An 18,158-nucleotide genomic window follows, 5' to 3' on the forward strand; every position below is an offset into this window, starting at 1 on the left:
GGCAGGCAGTCAATGCAGGAATCCCCTGTGGTTGTCCCCCTCTCGAACAGATATACCCCTTTGGATACTGTCGGGGGGGATAGCCTATCAGGGGAAAACAGCAGCAGCCAGAGCAGTGGCACCACGGCTGGCTCTGATGTTCAGAAGGGAGGGTCAAAGCGCAGAAGAGTAATAGTAATAGGGGACTCTATAGTCAGGGGCACAGATAGGCGCTTCTGTGGACGTGAAAGAGACTCCAGGATGGTATGTTGCCTCCCTGGTGCCAGGGTCCAGGATGTCTCCGAACGGGTAGAGGGAATCCTCAAGGGGGAGGGCAAACAGGCAGAGGTCGTTGTACATATTGGTACTAACGACATAGGCAGGAAGGGGCATGAGGTCCTGCAGCAGGAGTTCAGGGAGCTAGGCAGAAAGTTAAAAGACAGGACCTCGAGGGTTGTAATCTCGGGATTACTCCCTGTGCCACGTGCCAGTGAGGCTAGAAATAGGAAGATAGAGCAGATAAACACGTGGCTAAACAGCTGGTGTAGGAGGGAGGGTTTCCATTATCTGGACCACTGGGAGCTCTTCCGGGGCAGGTGTGACCTGTATAAGAAGGACGGGTTGCATCTAAACCGGAGAGGCATAAATATCCTGGCCGCGAGGTTTGCTAGTGTCACACGGGAGGGTTTAAACTAGTATGGCAGGGGGGTGGGCACGGGAGCAATAGGTCAGAAGGTGAGAGCATTGAGGGAGAACTAGGGAATAGGGACAGTGTGGCTCTGAGGCAGAGCAGACGGGGAGAAGTTGCTGAACACAGCGGGTCTGGTGGCCTGAAGTGCATATGTTTTAATGCAAGGAGCATTACGGGTAAGGCAGATGAACTTAGAGCTTGGATGACTACTTGGAACTATGATGTTGTTGCCATTACAGAGACCTGGTTGAGGGAAGGGCAGGATTGGCAGCTAAACGTTCCAGGATTTAGATGTTTCAGGCGGGATAGAGGGGGATGTAAAAGGGGAGGTGGAGTTGCGCTACTTGTTCGGGAGAATATCACAGCTATACTGCGAGAGGACACCTCAGAGGGCAGTGAGGCTATATGGGTAGAGATCAGGAATAAGAAGGGTGCAGTCACAATGTTGGGGGTATACTACAGGCCTCCCAACAGCCAGCGGGAGATAGAGGAGCAGATAGGTAGACAGATTTTGGAAAAGAGTAAAAACAACAGGGTTGTGGTGATGGGAGACTTCAACTTCCCCAATATTGACTGGGACTCACTTAGTGCCAGGGGCTTAGACGGGGCGGAGTTTGTAAGGAGCATCCAAGAGGGCTTCTTAAAACAATATGTTAACAGTCCAACTAGGGAAGGGGCGGTACTGGACCTGGTATTGGGGAATGAGCCCGGCCAGGTGGTAGATGTTTCAGTAGGGGAGCATTTCGGTAACAGTGACCACAATTCAGTAAGTTTTAAAGTACTGGTGGACAAGGATAAGAGTGGTCCGAGGATGAATGTACTAAATTGGGGGAAGGCTAATTATAACAATATTAGGCGGGAACTGAAGAACATAGATTGGGGGCGGATGTTTGAGGGCAAATCAACATCTGACATGTGGGAGGCTTTCAAGTGTCAGTTGAAAGGAATACAGGACCGGCATGTTCCTGTGAGGAAGAAAGATAAATACGGCAATTTTCGGGAACCTTGGATGACGAGTGATATTGTAGGCCTCGTCAAAAAGAAAAAGGAGGCATTTGTCAGGGCTAAAAGGCTGGGAACAGACAAAGCCTGTGTGGCATATAAGGAAAGTAGGAAGGAACTTAAGCAAGGAGTCAGGAGGGCTAGAAGGGGTCACGAAAAGTCATTAGCAAATAGGGTTAAGGAAAATCCCAAGGCTTTTTACACGTACATAAAAAGCAAGAGAGTAGCCAGGGAAAGGGTTGGCCCACTGAAGGATAGGCAAGGGAATCTATGTGTGGAGCCAGAGGAAATGGGCGAGGTACTAAATGAATACTTTGCATCAGTATTCACCAAAGAGAAGGAATTGGTAGATGTTGAGTCTGGAGAAGGGGGTGTAGATAGCCTGGGTCACATTGTGATCCAAAAAGACGAGGTGTTGGGTGTCTTAAAAAATATTAAGGTAGATAAGTCCCCAGGGCCTGATGGGATCTACCCCAGAATACTGAAGGAGGCTGGAGAGGAAATTGCTGAGGCCTTGACAGAAATCTTTGGATCCTCGCTGTCTTCAGGGGATGTCCCGGAGGACTGGAGAATAGACAATGTTGTTCCTCTGTTTAAGAAGGGTAGCAAGGATAATCCCGGGAACTACAGGCCGGTGAGCCTTACTTCAGTGGTAGGGAAATTACTGGAGAGAATTCTTAGAGACAGAAATCTACTCCCATTTGGAAGCAAATGGACGTATTAGTGAGAGGCAGCACGGTTTTGTGAAGGGGAGGTCGTGTCTCACTAACTTGATAGAGTTTTTCGAGGAGGTCACTAAGATGATTGATGCAGGTAGGGCAGTAGATGTTGTCTATATGGACTTCAGTAAGGCCTTTGACAAGGTCCCTCATGGTAGACTAGTACAAAAGGTGAAGTATTCGGGGCAGCACGGTAGCCTTGTGGATAACACAAATGCTTCACAGCTCCAGGGTCCCAGGTTCGATTCCGGCTTGGGTCACTGTCTGTGCGGAGTCTGCACATCCTCCCCGTGTGTGCGTGGGTTTTCTCCGGGTGCTCCGGTTTCCTCCCACAGCCCAAAGATGTGCGGATTAGGTGGATTGGCCATGCTAAATTGCCCATAGTGTCCAAATTTGCCCTTAGTGTAAGGTGGGGTTACTGGGTTATGGGGATAGGGTGGAGGTGTGGACCTTGGGTAGGGTGCTCTTTCCAAGAGCCGGTGCAGACTCGATGGGCCGAATGGCCTCTTTCTGCACTGTAAATTCTATGATTCTATGAAGTCACACGGGATCAGGGGTGAACTGGCAAGGTGGATACAGAACTGGCTAGGCCATAGAAGGCAGAGGGTAGCAATGGAGGGATGCTTTTCTAATTGGAGGGCTGTGACCAGTGGTGTTCCACAGGGATCAGTGCTGGGACCTTTGCTCTTTGTAGTATATATAAATGATTTGGAGGAAAATGTAACTGGTCTGATTAGTGAGTTTGCAGACGACACAAAGGTTGGTGGAATTGCGGATAGCGATGAGGACTGTCTGAGGATACAGCAGGATTTAGATTGTCTGGAGACTTGGGCGGAGAGATGGCAGATGGAGTTTAATCCGGACAAATGTGAGGTAATGCATTTTGGAAGGTCTAATGCAGGTAGGGAATATACAGTGAATGGTAGAACCCTCAAGAGTATTGAAAGTCAAAGAGATCTAGGAGTACAGGTCCACAGGTCATTGAAAGGGGCAACACAGGTGGAGAAGGTAGTCAAGAAGGCATACGGCATGCTTGCCTTCATTGGCCGGGGCATTGAGTATAAGAATTGGCAAGTCATGTTGCAGCTGTATAGAACCTTAGTTAGGCCACACTTGGAGTATTGTATTCAATTCTGGTCGCCACACTACCAGAAGGATGTGGAGGCTTTAGAGAGGGTGCAGAAGAGATTTACCAGAATGTTGCCTGGTATGGAGGGCATAAGCTATGAGGAGCGGTTGAATAAACTCGGTTTGTTCTCACTGGAACGAAGGAGGTTGAGGGGCGACCTGATAGAGGTATACAAAATTATGAGGGGCATAGACAGAGTGGATAGTCAGAGGCTTTTCCCCAGGGTAGAGGGGTCAATTACTAGGGGGCATAGGTTTAAGGTGAGAGGGGCAAGGTTTAGAGTAGATGTACGAGGCAAGTTTTTTACGCAGAGGGTAGTGGGTACCTGGAACTCGCTACCGGAGGAGGTAGTGGAAGCAGGGACGATAGGGACATTTAAGGGGCATCTTGACAAATATATGAATAGGATGGGAATAGAAGGATACGGACCCAGGAAGTGTAGAAGATTGTAGTTTAGTCGGGCAGTATGGTCGGCACGGGCTTGGAGGGCCGAAGGGCCTGTTCCTGTGCTGTACATTTCTTTGTTCTTTGTTCTTTGTTCTTTGTTCCCCATTTTAATCCCCCCCCCCCACCCCTTTTGCTGACCCCTCAACTCCCCTTGAAGAAATCAATGAACGGTTGTGACTGGCTGAGTTGAATAGCTGCCGGCCACGGTGGGAATTCCTTCCAAAGGCAAACAGAAGTCACGCCCACTGCCAATCAACGCTCAAGTGAGCATCTTAGAAGGTCGGCAACTGCAACTTAGGCGCCGAGTCTCAGGACGGTGAGCGCCAATCACTCGCCATCTTTAAAGTTCTACCCCAAGGGTGAATGTTTAAAATCCCATAGTTTAAGAGTCAATCAAAACAATCTGGGAAGATGCAATCATCCTGTACTCAAGAACACAAGTCTTTTTATAACTTAAATATGTGTCACTCCAGACAGCAGAAATGATGCATAAATATACAGAGGCGAAACGACAGGAAGAGAAGGAGGCAAAAGAACTGGTGGAACGGGTGGTAAAAGGACGTCACAACACAAAGCAGCAAAGATTGAAACTACAGCAAGATAAACAGAAGATGGGTATGTGCAGTAAACATAATTAATGTTGTGGAATGCTGTGGGTTTTCCCTTTTTAGAATCCAGACTCCCTTTTCAGGTCCTTAATGGAAGAAACTTTGAGACCTCAAAGAACAGTGATGATTCATATACGTGGATATCACAGAATTACTCTCAATGATTCGGGTCCGAAACAGACCATTCAGCCCAGCTGGCTCATGCTAGTGTTTATGCTGCCCAAGAGCCTCCTCCCATCCCTTTTCATCTCACCAGACCAACATATCCTTCTGTTCCTTTCTTCCTCATGCGCTTGTCCAGTTTACCTTTGAATACATCGAGACTATGCATCTCAAGTACTCTATGTAGGAGCAAATTCCCCATTCTTGGCACAGGTGAAGGAGACACATTCTGAGTGAGTGAGACACATCCAGAGTGGGAATTGGAACTTGGTAATTTGGTGCAGTGAGGTAATCAGGAAAGGTAACTGGTAAATCTAATTTTGCTGTTTTTCAATTAAAAGTGCAGTGTGTAGCTTAGTGTCTGATTGGCTGAAGCTGCCTCCACCCGAATTGCTGAGAGGCAGTTATTTGTCAGTCACCTGAGGCCTGTTTAGTGGCACAAGGGTGTACATTGTATTCTTCTGTTTGAAGCTTAAGTAGTGTGAGTCACCCTGGTTAGCTGAGTTCTGTATAAAAGACAGACAGAAAGCGCACTCAGTCAGCTTTGCACAGGCGAAGAAGACACATTCTGAGTGAGTGAGACACATACAGAGTGGGAATTTGAACTTGGTAATTTGGTGCAGTGAGGTAATTCGGTGCAGAGTGGGAGAAGGTGCTTTTCCCCCACCGTTTTGTTATCTTTCTTCTGGCCTGTAACTGTTAATCTGCAGGGAGGGAACCAGAGAGCATCCTGGGAAGGTAAGTGATTTTTATTACCTTTTCAAATTGTGTGGGGGGGGGAACTGAAGTGACATCACAGTAAAGCTGTGATCTGATTGGCTGGTTGGGAATCTGTTAAATTTGAAAAAAAATAATATTGCAAAACAAATCTAATTGATTAACAAGATAGTGGAGTAAACAAACCTGAGGGCAGTGATCTGTATTCAGCATTTAATTTTATAGTAAAAATCATCTTGCGTCAGGGCCATATAGTTAATTGTAACTCAATCTAACAATAATTCAAGTGTTTATTTTAAATTAATTAATTAGTGCATAAATGTTACTCAGCGGGATGCAGTGCTCCAACTGTGAGATGTGGCAGATCTGTGCCTCTTCCAGCGTTCCGGTCGACTACATCTGCAGCAAGTGTAACCAATGGCAGCTCCTCACAGACCGCGTGGTTCGGTTGGAGCAGCAATTGGATGCACTTAGGAGCATGCAAGTGGCGGAAGCGTCATAGATAGGAGTTATAGAGACGTGGTCACACCCAAGATGCAGGCAGAGAGATGGGTGACCACCAGAAGGGGCAGGCAGTCAGTGCAGGAATCCCCTGTGGTTGTCCCCCTCTCGAACAGGTATACCCCTTTGGATACTGTTGGGGGGAATAGCCTATCAGGGAAAAACAGCAGCAGCCAGAGCAGTGGCGCCACAGCTGGCTCTGATGTTCAGCAGGGAGGGTCAAAGCGCAGAAGAGCAATAGTAATAGGGGACTCTATAGTCAGGGGCACAGATAGGCGCTTCTGTGGATGTGAAAGAGACTCCAGGATGGTATGTTGCCTCCCTGGTGCCAGGGTCCAGAATGTCTCAGAACGGGTAGCGGGCATCCTGAAGGGGGAAGGCAAACAGGCAGAGGTCATTGTACATATTGGTACTAACGACTAAGGGTGGAAGGGGCATGAGGACCTGCAGCAGGAGTTCAGGAAGCTAGTCAGAAAGTTAAAAGACAGGACATCTGGGGTTATAATCTCAGGATTATACCCTGTGCCACGTGCCAGTGAGGCTTGAAATAGGAATATAGAGCAGCTAAACACGTGGCTAAACAGCAGGTGTAGGAGGGAGGATTTCCGTTATCTGGACTACGGGGAGCTCTTCCGGGGTAGGTGTGAGGGGTTGCCTCTAAACTGGAGAGGCATAAATATCCTGGCCGCGAGGTTTGTTAGTGTCACATGGGAGGGTTTAAACTAGCATGGCAGGGGGGTGGGTACCGGAGCAATAGGTCAGAAGATGAAAACATTGAGGGAGAACTAGGGAATAGGGCCAGTACAGCTCTGAGGAAGAGCAGCCAGGGAGGTGGTGCTGAAAACAGCGGGTCTGGTGGCCTGAAGTGCATATGTTTTAATGCAAGAAGTATAACGGGTAAGGCAGATGAACTTAGAACTTGGATTAGTACTTGGAATTATGATGTTCTTGCCAGTACAGAGACCTGGTTGAGGGGAGGACAGGATTGGCAGCTAAACGTTCCAGGATTTAGATGTTTCAGACGGGATAGAGGGGGATGTAAAAGGGGTGGCAGAGTTGCGCAACTGGTTAGGGAGAATATCACAGCTGTACTACAGGAGGACACCTCAGAGGGAAGCGAGGCTATATGGGGAGAGATCAGGAATAAGAAGGATGTAGTCACAATGTTGCAGGTTTACTACAGGCCTCCCAACAGCCAGCGGGAGATAGAGGAGCAGATAGGTAGACAGATTTTGGAAAGGAGTAAAAGCAACAGGGTTGTTGTGTTGGGAGACTTCAACTTCCCCAATATTGACTGGGACTCACTTAGTGCTATGGGCTTGGGTGGTGCAGAGTTTGTAAGGAGCATCCAGGAGGGCTTCTTAAAACAATATGTAGATAGTCCAATTTTGGAATGGGCTGTACTGGACCTGGTATTGGGGAATGAGCCTGGCCAGGTGGTAGAAGTTTCAGTAGGGGAGCATTTCGGGAACAGTGAACACAATTCAGTAAGTTTTAAAGTGCTGGTGGACAAGGATAAGAGTGGTCCTGGGTGAAAGTGCTAAATTGGGGGAAGGCTAATTATAACACGTGATGTCTCGGATCGTGTTTTCCGGGTCCTTAAGGAGGAGGGGGAGCAGCCCCAAGTCGTGGTCCACATTGGCACGGACGACATAGGTAGGAAAGGGGACAAGGATGTCAGGCAGGCTTTCAGGGAGCTAGGATGGAAGCTCAGAACTAGAACAAACAGAGTTGTTATCTCTGGGTTGTTGCCTGTGCCACGTGATAGTGAGATGAGGAATAGGGAGAGAGAGCAATTAAACACGTGGCTACAGGGATGGTGCAGGCGGAGGGATTCAGATTTCTGGATAACTGGGGCTCTTTCTGGGGAAGTTGGGACCTCTACAGACAGGATGGTCTACATCTGAACCTGAGGGGCACAAATATCCTGGGGGGGAGATTTGTTAGTGCTCTTTGGGGGGGTTTAAACTAATGCAGCAGGTGCATGGGAACCTGGATTGTGGTTTTAGGGTACGGGAGAATGAGAGTATAGAGGTCAGGAGCACAGATTTGACGTCGCAGGAGGGGGCCAGTGTTCACGTAGGTGGTTTGAAGTGTGTCTACTTCAATGCCAGGAGTATACGAAACAAGGTAGGGGAACTGACAGCATGGGTTGGTACCTGGGACTTCGATGTTGTGGCCATTTCCGAGACATGGATAGAGCAGGGACAGGAATGGATGTTGCAGGTTCCGGGGTTTAGGTGTTTTAGTAAGCTCAGAGAAGGAGGCAAAAGAGGGGGAGGTGTGGCGCTGCTAGTCAGGAGCAGTATTACGGTGGCGGAGAGGATGCTAGATGGGCTGAGGTTAGAAACAGGAAAGGAGAGGTCACCCTGTTGGGAGTTTGCTGTAGGCCTCCAAATAGTTCTAGGGATGTAGAGGAAAGGATGGCGAGGATGATCCTGGATAAGAGCGAAAGTAACAGGGTAGTTATTATGGGAGACTTTAACTTTCCAAATATTGACTGGAAAAGATATAGTTCGAGTACATTAGATGGGTCGTTTTTTGTACAGTGTGTGCAGGAGGGTTTCCTGAAACAATATGTTGACAGGCCAACAAGGGGCGAGGCCACGTTGGATTTGGTTTTGGGTAATGAACCAGGCCAGGTGTTGGATTTGGAGGTAGGAGAGCACTTTGGGGACAGTGACCACAATTCGGTGACGTTTACGTTAATGATGGAAAGGGATAAGTATACACCGCAGGGCAAGAGTTATAGCTGGGGGGAAGGGCAATTATGATGCCATTAGACGTGACTTGGGGGGGATAGGTTGGAGAAGTAGGCTGCAAGTGTTGGGCACACTGGATAAGTGGAGCTTGTTCAAGGATCAGCTACTGCGTGTTCTTGATAAGTATGTACCAGTCAGGCAGGGAGGAAGGCGAAGAGCGAGGGAACCGTGGTTTACCAAAGAAGTGGAATCTCTTGTTAAGAGGAAGAAGGAGGCCTATGTGAAGATGAGGTGTGAAGTTTCAGTTGGGGCGATGGACAGTTACAAGGTAGCAAGGAAGGATCTAAAGAGAGAGCTAAGACGAGCAAGGAGGGGACATGAGAAGTATTTGGCAGGTAGGATCAAGGAAAACCCAAAAGCTTTCTATAGGTATGTCAGGAATAAGCGAATGACTAGGGTAAGAGTAGGACCAGTCAAGGACAGGGATGGGAAGTTGTGTGTGGAGTCTGAAGTGATAGGCGAGATACTAAATGAATATTTTTTGTCAGTATTCACTCAGGAAAAAGATAATGTTGTGGAGGAGAATGCTGAGACCCAGGCTATTAGAATAGATGGCATTGAGGTACGTAGGGAAGAGGTGTTGGCAATTCTGGACAGGCTGAAAATAGATAAGTTCCCGGGGCCTGATGGGATTTATCCTAGGATTCTCTGGGAGGCCAGGGAAGAGATTGCTGGACCTTTGGCTTTGATTTTTATGTCATCATTTTTATGTCATCATTGGCTACAGGAATAGTGCCAGAGGACTGGAGGATAGCAAATGTGGTCCCTTTGTTCAAAAAGGGGAGCAGAGACAACCCCGGCAACTATAGACCGGTGAGCCTCACGTCTGTAGTGGGTAAAATCTTGGAGGGGATTATAAGAGACAAGATTTATAATCATCTAGATAGGAATAATATGATTAGGGATAGTCAGCATGGCTTTGTGAAGGGTAGGTCATGCCTCACAAACCTTACCGAGTTCTTTGAGAAGGTGACTGAACAGGTAGACGAGGGTAGAGCAGTTGATGTGGTGTATATGGATTTCAGTAAAGCGTTTGATAAGATTCCCCACGGTAGGCTATTGCAGAAAATACGGAGGCTGGGGATTGAGGATGATTTAGAGATGTGGATCAGAAATTGGCTAGCTGAAAGAAGACAGAGGGTGGTGGTTGATGGGAAATGTTCAGAATGGAGTTCAGTTACAAGTGGAGTACCACAAGGATCTGTTCTGGGGCCGTTCCTGTTTGTCATTTTTATCAATGACCTAGAGGAAGGCGCAGAAGGGTGGGTGAGTAAATTTGCAGACGACACTAAAGTCGGTGGTGTTGTCGACAGTGCGGAAGGATGTTGCAGGTTACAGAGGGACATAGATAAGCTGCAGAGCTGGGCTGAGAGGTGGCAAATGGAGTTTAATGTAGAGAAGTGTGAGGTGATTCACTTTGGAAGGAATAACAGGAATGCGGAATATTTGGCTAATGGTAAAGTTCTTGGAAGTGTGGATGAGCAGAGGGATCTCGGTGTCCATGTACATAGATCCCTGAAAGTTGCCACCCAGGTTGATAGGGGTGTGAAGAAGGCCTATGGAGTGTTGGCCTTTATTGGTAGAGGGATTGAGTTCCGGAGTCATGAGGTCATGTTGCAGCTGTACAAAACTCTGGTACGGCCGCATTTGGAGTATTGCGTACAGTTCTGGTCACCTCATTATAGGAAGGACGTGGAAGCTTTGGAGCGGGTGCAGAGGAGATTTACCAGGATGTTGCCTGGTATGGAGGGAAAATCTTATGAGGAAAGGCTGATGGACTTGAGGTTGTTTTCGTTGGAGAGAAGAAGGTTAAGAGGAGACTTAATAGAGGCATACAAAATGATCAGGGGGTTAGATAGGGTGGACAGTGAGAGCCTTCTCCCGCGGATGGAAATGGCTAGCACGAGGGGACATAGCCTTAAACTGAAGGGTAATAGATATAGGACAGAGGTTCTTTACGCAAAGAGTGGTGAGGCCGTGGAATGCCCTACCTGCAACAGTAGTGAACTCGCCAACATTGAGGGCATTTAAAAGTTTATTGGATAAGCATATGGATGCTAATGGCATAGTGTAGGTTAGATGGCTTTTGTTTTTTGACTTCCCATGTCGGTGCAACATCGTGGGCCGAAGGGCCTATACTGCGCTGTATCGTTCTATGTTCTATAAGATGGGGACTCCCCCGCAGCATTGAATCAGACCAAGGTTTCCATTTTATGGGACGTGTCATGTAGAACGTCCTCACGATATTTGGCATCACCCAAAAATTTCACATAGCATACCACCCACAATCGAGCGGTATCGTGGAGCGCATGAATCGGACCCTAAAATCCACCCTCAGAAAAATGGTCCAGCAAAACAACACCACTTGGGACTCAGTCCTCCCTTTTGCGCTGATGTTTTTGCGTAACACAGTTTCTACTTCCACAGGTTACACCCTCATGACCGGACGCCCCATGAAAGGCACAGAATATTTGTTAGGTTTGGACTTGACCAGCCCCGAAATGATGGCCCTCACACACGAGAAAGCAGTACAACAATTAGTGGAAGATGTTAAAACGACTCAGCTAGCCGCCTCAGTAAAATTGGGCACCAGAAAGAAACAGAGCAAGGCTTGTTTCGACAAGACAGTGCATGCGACTGAATACAGTATCGGACAGCAAGTGATGCTCTTTGTATATAACCCCAGCACATTCCTGTCACCAAAATACTCGGGTCCGTATTCCATTGCGGACAAAGTAAGCCCTTACGTTTATAAAATAAAGTACCCCAATGGTAAGACTGCGTGGTTTCATATTAACCAGCTGAAGGCAAATGGAACGCAGTCGAACCACGCACACCACGTCATGCTTGACGCAGCAGACCACACCCCGCCCACAGCCAACGTAACCCTACCAACCCCCACCACGCCCAGCCCAGCCACAGACTCGACCTCAACTCCACCCCCGAAATATACACTCCGCCCTGGAACGCAGCAGAGACAGCGACTGTTGTCATGATATTCAGATGAACATCACAGCACATACATACACACATAATGATGGACAGATCAACGGACCAATCAACACACAAAACGCGACAGCCAATCACGGACAAGAGCATACACAGTACAAAGCAGGGAACACGACACTTCCTGGGAACTCGAGCAGGAGAGGGCTCAGGGCACAGACCTCATTGCCAGCCATTCAGAGTTTCACCATGTGCTGAATACCAGAGTTTACTTTGTTTATAGTTCAATGAAATAAAACTGCGTTGTACCGTATGCAACCGTGTTGGTTCGTCTGTGTGTCAGAGTACCCAACACTTCAACTGTGGCTCGGACGATAGCCACAGCACGCCTCCCTACTATCCCCATGCAACAGGACCCACACCCAGCGATTCCGACTACGATCCAAGTGATCCCTTCATGATCACTTTCCTAAATAAACCCCACCACCGACCACCGAACCACACTGACGACCCCGATTTTGTCCCCACACAACTAGACACCAATTACTGGCACCGAGATAACTTGTTCAGATTCGTCCGCAACAACGAGAGCGACCCCACCTCACACCATGCAGCCCAGATACACTCAAGAGTTTGGCATCCGGGAGAAGAGGACGACCTTGGGTTTGACTCCCAAACCGAGAACTCCTTTGCGACCTTGTTCGCAACCGAGAACTGAGGTGTCCAGATGGTGTTTTAAAAGGAACCGCTTGGGAGAAGTGTTGTCCTTTCTGATAGAACCTGCAGAATGTTTTATGTTGTGTGTACGTTTGTTAAATGTTGTATGTCTGACAGGAGAATTTTTTCTCACTGCTCCACGCCTATTCGGCTGAAACCTCTGAGGACTTGCCTACAGAGACTCACCATTGCCAGACACCAGTTCGGCTGAAACCTCTGAGAGCTTGTCTGCAGAGACTGGTTAAGGAACCAGACACCCGTTCGTAACTGCCCTTCTGGTTCGAAGGATAGAACCACTATGGCAGCCCCACCACGATGACTACATTTTTTGCCCGTTCTTGTCGGTTGCTCAGGCAGTGGAGAAACGGCTCGGGGCCCGCCCTGCCTGGGAACCCCCCTCTGGTCAACTACGCTCGGGTAGGAGAGACACGGCATTGGTAGCCGTCCTACCCGGGGACTCCATACAACTCTTACCCGCCGCGGCCCATTCGCACCTCATTTTGGCATTTTCAGTTCAAAAAGCTTTGTTTTGTTTCGGTAACCTTTAGGTTGCCAACCACATGCTATTTACATCCTGAAACATTTGGATGGTAAATCAGCACTGGTTCATTATTGGGAAGTGTGCCATGTTCTAAAATTTGCTTTTTGAAAAAAAAATGAGGGAGTCACACATAGTGACCAATTTGGGCTCTGCTGCCTGCGCGTCTAAGTGTCCGGGTAGTTTTAACGCTATTTCCTCGAGGGCGCGTCCCTGAGCGTCCTCTACATAGATACCGCAACCTGTTATGCGCTTCCCATCCAAGACTGTGGAAGATCCCTCCACATAGATCTTTATGGGCTCACACGTGTCCGTGTGCTGGGGGCTCTGGGTTGAACTATCTATCTTTCTGGGGGGTGTTTTAGCGATAAAGGGGCCTGTGTTGTGGTGTGGAGAGATAATTTTGCATTCATGGGGGTTTCCGGGGTACTGTAATTTGTCGGCTAAATAGGTGTGTGTCTTTGTCCTTTTAATAGTGATGGCCCGTCCCTGCAAGAGAAGGGTCCATCTCGCTGCTCTAATTTGGCTAACTGTACCGTCCTTGAGTCATCCGTCCTGTAAAAGTAGGGTGGGGGGGGGGTGTTCGGTGAGAATTGTGATGGGGTTCAGTCCGGTAATGCACGAAAAATACTGGACTGCCCAGAATACTGCAAGCAGGTGCCTCTCAAAGGCTGAAAATCCCTGCTCCACAGCATCTAAAATTCTGGAGGCATAAGCTACGGGCCTTAACTGGTCGTGCCGTTCCTGGAGGAGCACGGCTGAAAGGGTGCGGTCTGTGGTCGCTACCTCTATGGCATAAGGGGAAAGCGGGTCTGGAACTTGTAGTGCGGGGGCTGCTATGAGTGCCTGTTTTAAAGAGTCCACAGCATCCGTATGCTGCGGAAGCCATTCCCAGGGGGCTCCTTTCTTTAGGAGGTCTGAGAGGGGCGCTGCCTTGCTGGCAAAACCGTCAATGTGGTTTCGGCAGTAGCCAACCAGTCCTAAAAACGACCGGAGGGCTGAAACGTTCTGGGGAAGGGGCAATTTAGCAATCGAGTCAATCCTTTTATGCTCGATCTCGCGTTTACCGTGCGTGATAATTGTTCCCAAATATATCACCTTTTCTTCCAAAATCTGGGCCTTTTTGGGGTTGACTTTACAACCGATTGAGTGTAAGAGTTCCAGGAGTTCGGACAGAAGCTCAATGTGCTCTTCCTTGGTGTCTGTCTGCAGTAGTATGTCATCTACATACTGAACCAGACATTCGGGGCGAGAAAATTTGGCTAAACCATTTGCCAGCTGTCGGTGGAAAATGGAGTGGGAGTTGTGGAAGCCTTGTGTCAGGCATGTCCACGTGTACTGATGTGCTTTAAAGGTGAAGGCAAATTTGCCTTTGCCAATGGAATGGACCAGAATCCATTACTGACGTCCAAAACCGTAAAGAATCGGGAATTGAGTCCCTGCTTGAGCATGGTCTCGGGACTTGTTGCTACTGTGGGGGCTGCTGCGGGGGTGATTTTGTTGAGTTCCCGGTAATCGTTGGTCAGTCGCCATGATCCATCGGGCTTTCTCCCTGGCCAAATCAGGGCATTATTAGTGGAGGCGACTGATCTAAGTACGCCCTGCTCTAATAAGCTTTCTATTACCTTTGAGATTTTTCCCTCTGCCTCTTGGGGAAATCCATACTGTTATTGGGGTCTAGGGTCAGGTCCTGTTATCTGTACGGAGCCAGTCAACCGTCCACAGTCGTGCTTATGGGTCGCAAATGCTGCCCTGTTCTTTTGCAGAACTGCCCTAACCTGCTTGTCTGTACTAAGCGTGTTCGGGTTGAACCAAAATTCGCCTACTGCGCTAATTTTGTTCGCGTACTCTCCTATGTTGAGCGTTGCGGGGGCTCTTGCGGATTTTGCCATCTTCCAGACACACTGGTTGACTGGATCGAATGAAAGATTATGGGAATTCATGAAATTGATTCCCAGAATGTGTTCTGCTGTGTGGGGCAGGTCAACTAAAACCACGGGGTGCTTGGTGGTGATGTTACCGATTTGAATGGGTACATGGGCTGTGATGTGTCCCTGCTGTGAGTGGCCTGTAAAGCCGCTGAGGGTGATAGTGGCTGTAGTGGGCCACGTGTCTTTTTGAAACAGGGTGGAGGAATTTATCGAGGTGCGGGACCCTCCTGTGTCCCATAGAAACTCGATGGGCTGTCCCCGAATTTTCGCTGCAACTACCGGACGTCCGGAACTATCCCAAAAGATGTCGCAGACCCAACTGGGGGGAGCCCGTACACCGTCAGTCCGTTCCGGTCAATTCCGTCTGATCTGAACGGGCGCTAACGCTATGAATAGGCTGTCTTTTTCTTAATCAGAGTGCCCGTCGGCTGGGCTCTCTGTGGCTTTCTAGGGGCATTGCACTCTCTTGCAAAGTGTCCCAACTGTCCGCAGTTGTAACACTCCTGTGACTTGGGTGGGGGGCTGTTCTTTCCCTCATTCACCCCTGCAGGGTTCTGGTGTGTTTTTACTGCCTGCATATCCGCTCCGGCCTGCTTTTCCTCGGTATTCTTAACTGCGGGTTTGGTTTGAACAGATTGCTCCCAAGTGCGGGACAATATTTTCACTACCCACTTCTCGTTATGGGCCTCTTCTGAGGGATCATAACTCGTGCAAGCTTTCTGTCCTGTTTCTGTGGCATGGGAGATAAGGGTGCGGGTCCATTTGGCCATGTTGTCTGGGGACAAATGGGCACGGTCTAAGTCTCCATTGACTGCTGCAAAGTGGATCTACAGGCGTCCAGCAAACGTTGTGGGGTGCTCGGATTTCTTTTGCCTACATTTGTTGAGACCATCTACGGGGTCACCCCGGTTATACCTGATCGCATCCAGGATCGCGGTACGCATTTCTGCAAGGGCGCCTCCTCCTACGTTCTGTGTGTCGGGAAGGGCTGCTGCTACTGAAGGATCTCAACTTAAAACGGTGACCTTTACATGCTCTCGCTCATCCAGGCCGGACATGGTGGCCTGATGTTTAACTGTGGCACAGAAATGATGGGGGTCTGAGGTGGGGAGGAACGGTGTGATCTTATCGCACACGTCCCATAATTGGGTCACTGTTAAGGGGGTGGAATGTAGAAATTCCGCATCGTCCGATGTAGCTGTGCGGTGGGTGGTTACTGGGTTCATTGGAGCTTGAACTATCTGCTGTGTGGGGGGTTGGGGCGCTTTTATCTTTTGTGGCTTTCCCTGCGCACATGTTCCCTGAACATATCTCTGCGCTGTTTCATTCAGTTCTTCCCAATCGGGCGAAATTCTCCGTTTTCGGCGGAAAGTCCGCCGATCGGCGCAAACAACGGCGCAAATCCGACTTGCGTCACGTCGGAAAAATGGGTCGATAGTCTCCGGCCCGAAATGGCCTAGCAGCGACGTAACGGGATCCGCGCTTGCGCAGTGGTTCACGCCGTGCAGCGTCATACGCGCTGCACGGCGTGACGGCTCATAAGGCCGCGCTGCTCCCCCCCACCCGACCGCAACACCTGACCGCAACACCAGACTGGATGGCTGGCCGTCGCTCAGCCCCGAGGTTCGAGTCACGCGATGTGGAGGCGCTCCTGGACGCGGTGGAGCAGAGGAGGGATGCCCTGTATCCCGGGCACGGCCGCAGAGTTGCCCCACGCCACAGCCGGCATCTGTGGAGGGAAGTGGCAGAGGCCGTCACCGCTGTGGCCCTGACACCACGGACAGGCACCCAGTGCCACAAGAAGGTGAACGACCTTGTCAGAGCAGGCAGGGTGAGCCTCCCCCATATCCCCCCTCCCGATATCCCCCCCCTCCCTCATATCCCCCCTCCCCATATCCCCCCTCCCCCATATCCCCCCTCCCCCATATCCTCCATATCCCCCCTCCCCCATATACCCCCTCCCCCATATCCCCCTCCCCATATCCCCCTCCCCATATCCCCCATAACCCCCCTCCCCCATATCCCCCTCCCCCATATCCCCCATATCCCCCTCCCCCATATCCTCCCCTCCCCCATATCCCCCCTCCCCGTATCCCCCCTCCCCCCTATCCCCCCTCCCCATATCCCCCCCTCCCAAATATCCCCCCCTCCCCCATATCCCCCCTCCCCCATATCCCCCCTCCCCATATCCCCCATATCCCCCCTCCCCCATATCCCCCCTCCCCCATATCCCCCATATACCCCCCTCCCCCATATCCCCCCTCCCCCATATCCCCCCCTCCCCCATGTCCCCCCTCCCCCATATCCCCCCTCCCCCATATCCCCCATATCCCCCCCTCCCCCATAGTCCCCATATCCCCCCTCCCCCATATCCCCAAGTGAATCCAGCCCTAACCTTAACCTCTGCAATGCACGCGCAACCGATGGCGTGCATTCATATACCTGCCTAACACTGTTGCCTTTTACCCCTCCCCCCCCCCCCCACCCACAGGAGAAGCGCGCACACAACAATAGGGAGCATGTGAGGACTGGAGGAGGGCCCGCTGATGAGAGGCCACACGAGGAAAGGGCCCTGGAACTGGCTGGCGGACCTGAGGACCGGGAGGTTGCTGATGCAGAGGTCGGGGACGTACTAGCGAGTGAGCCACCGACAGCCCGTCCCCATATCCCCCCTCCCCTATATCCCCCTCCCCCGTATCACCTGATCACTGCCTGATGTCTAACCATGCATGCTTCATTGTGTATCGCAGGACCAAACGTCCAGGCACCCATCCCCGCAGATGCAGACCGCCCGCAGGATGCCCCTCGGAGACCACAGGAGACGGAGAGACCCGCACCCTCCAGCATGCGACGCCCGCAGGATGCCCCTCGGAGACCACAGGAGACGGAGAGACCCGCACCCTCCAGCATGCGACGCCCGCAGGATGCCCCTCGGAGACCACGGGAGACGGAGAGACCCGGACCCTCCAGCATGCGACGCCCGCAGGATGCCCCTCGGAGACCACGGGAGACGGAGAGACCCGGACCCTCCAGCATGCGACGCCCGCAGGATGCCCCTCGGAGACCACGGGAGACGGAGAGACCCGGACCCTCCAGCATGCGACGCCCGCAGGATGCCCCTCGGAGACCACGGGAGACGGAGAGACCCGGACCCTCCAGCATGCGACGCCCGCAGGATGCCCCTCGGAGACCACGGGAGACGGAGAGACCCGGACCCTCCAGCATGCGACGCCCGCAGGATGCCCCTCACACACCACGGGAGACGGAGAGACCTGGAGCAACAGGGAGACGACACCCCCGTCACGTGCG

The 18,158-nt window shown here is 50.6% G+C and overlaps 1 protein-coding gene across 2 annotated transcripts in view; it reads left to right on the plus strand.

Moving 5' to 3' along the window:
- The window catches only part of cfap99 (cilia and flagella associated protein 99), a 366,971-nt gene that overhangs the window by 276,774 nt on the left and 72,039 nt on the right, over positions 1–18,158 (plus strand). For both annotated transcript variants that reach the window (XM_072515683.1, XM_072515684.1), the window contains one exon: positions 4,441–4,582. In XM_072515683.1, the coding sequence (XP_072371784.1) occupies positions 4,441–4,582 (142 nt within the window). The remainder of the gene's footprint in view (positions 1–4,440; positions 4,583–18,158) is intronic.

This window comes from Scyliorhinus torazame, chromosome 9 (genome assembly GCF_047496885.1).
Source record: "Scyliorhinus torazame isolate Kashiwa2021f chromosome 9, sScyTor2.1, whole genome shotgun sequence".
NCBI classification, from domain to species: Eukaryota; Metazoa; Chordata; class Chondrichthyes; order Carcharhiniformes; family Scyliorhinidae; genus Scyliorhinus; species Scyliorhinus torazame.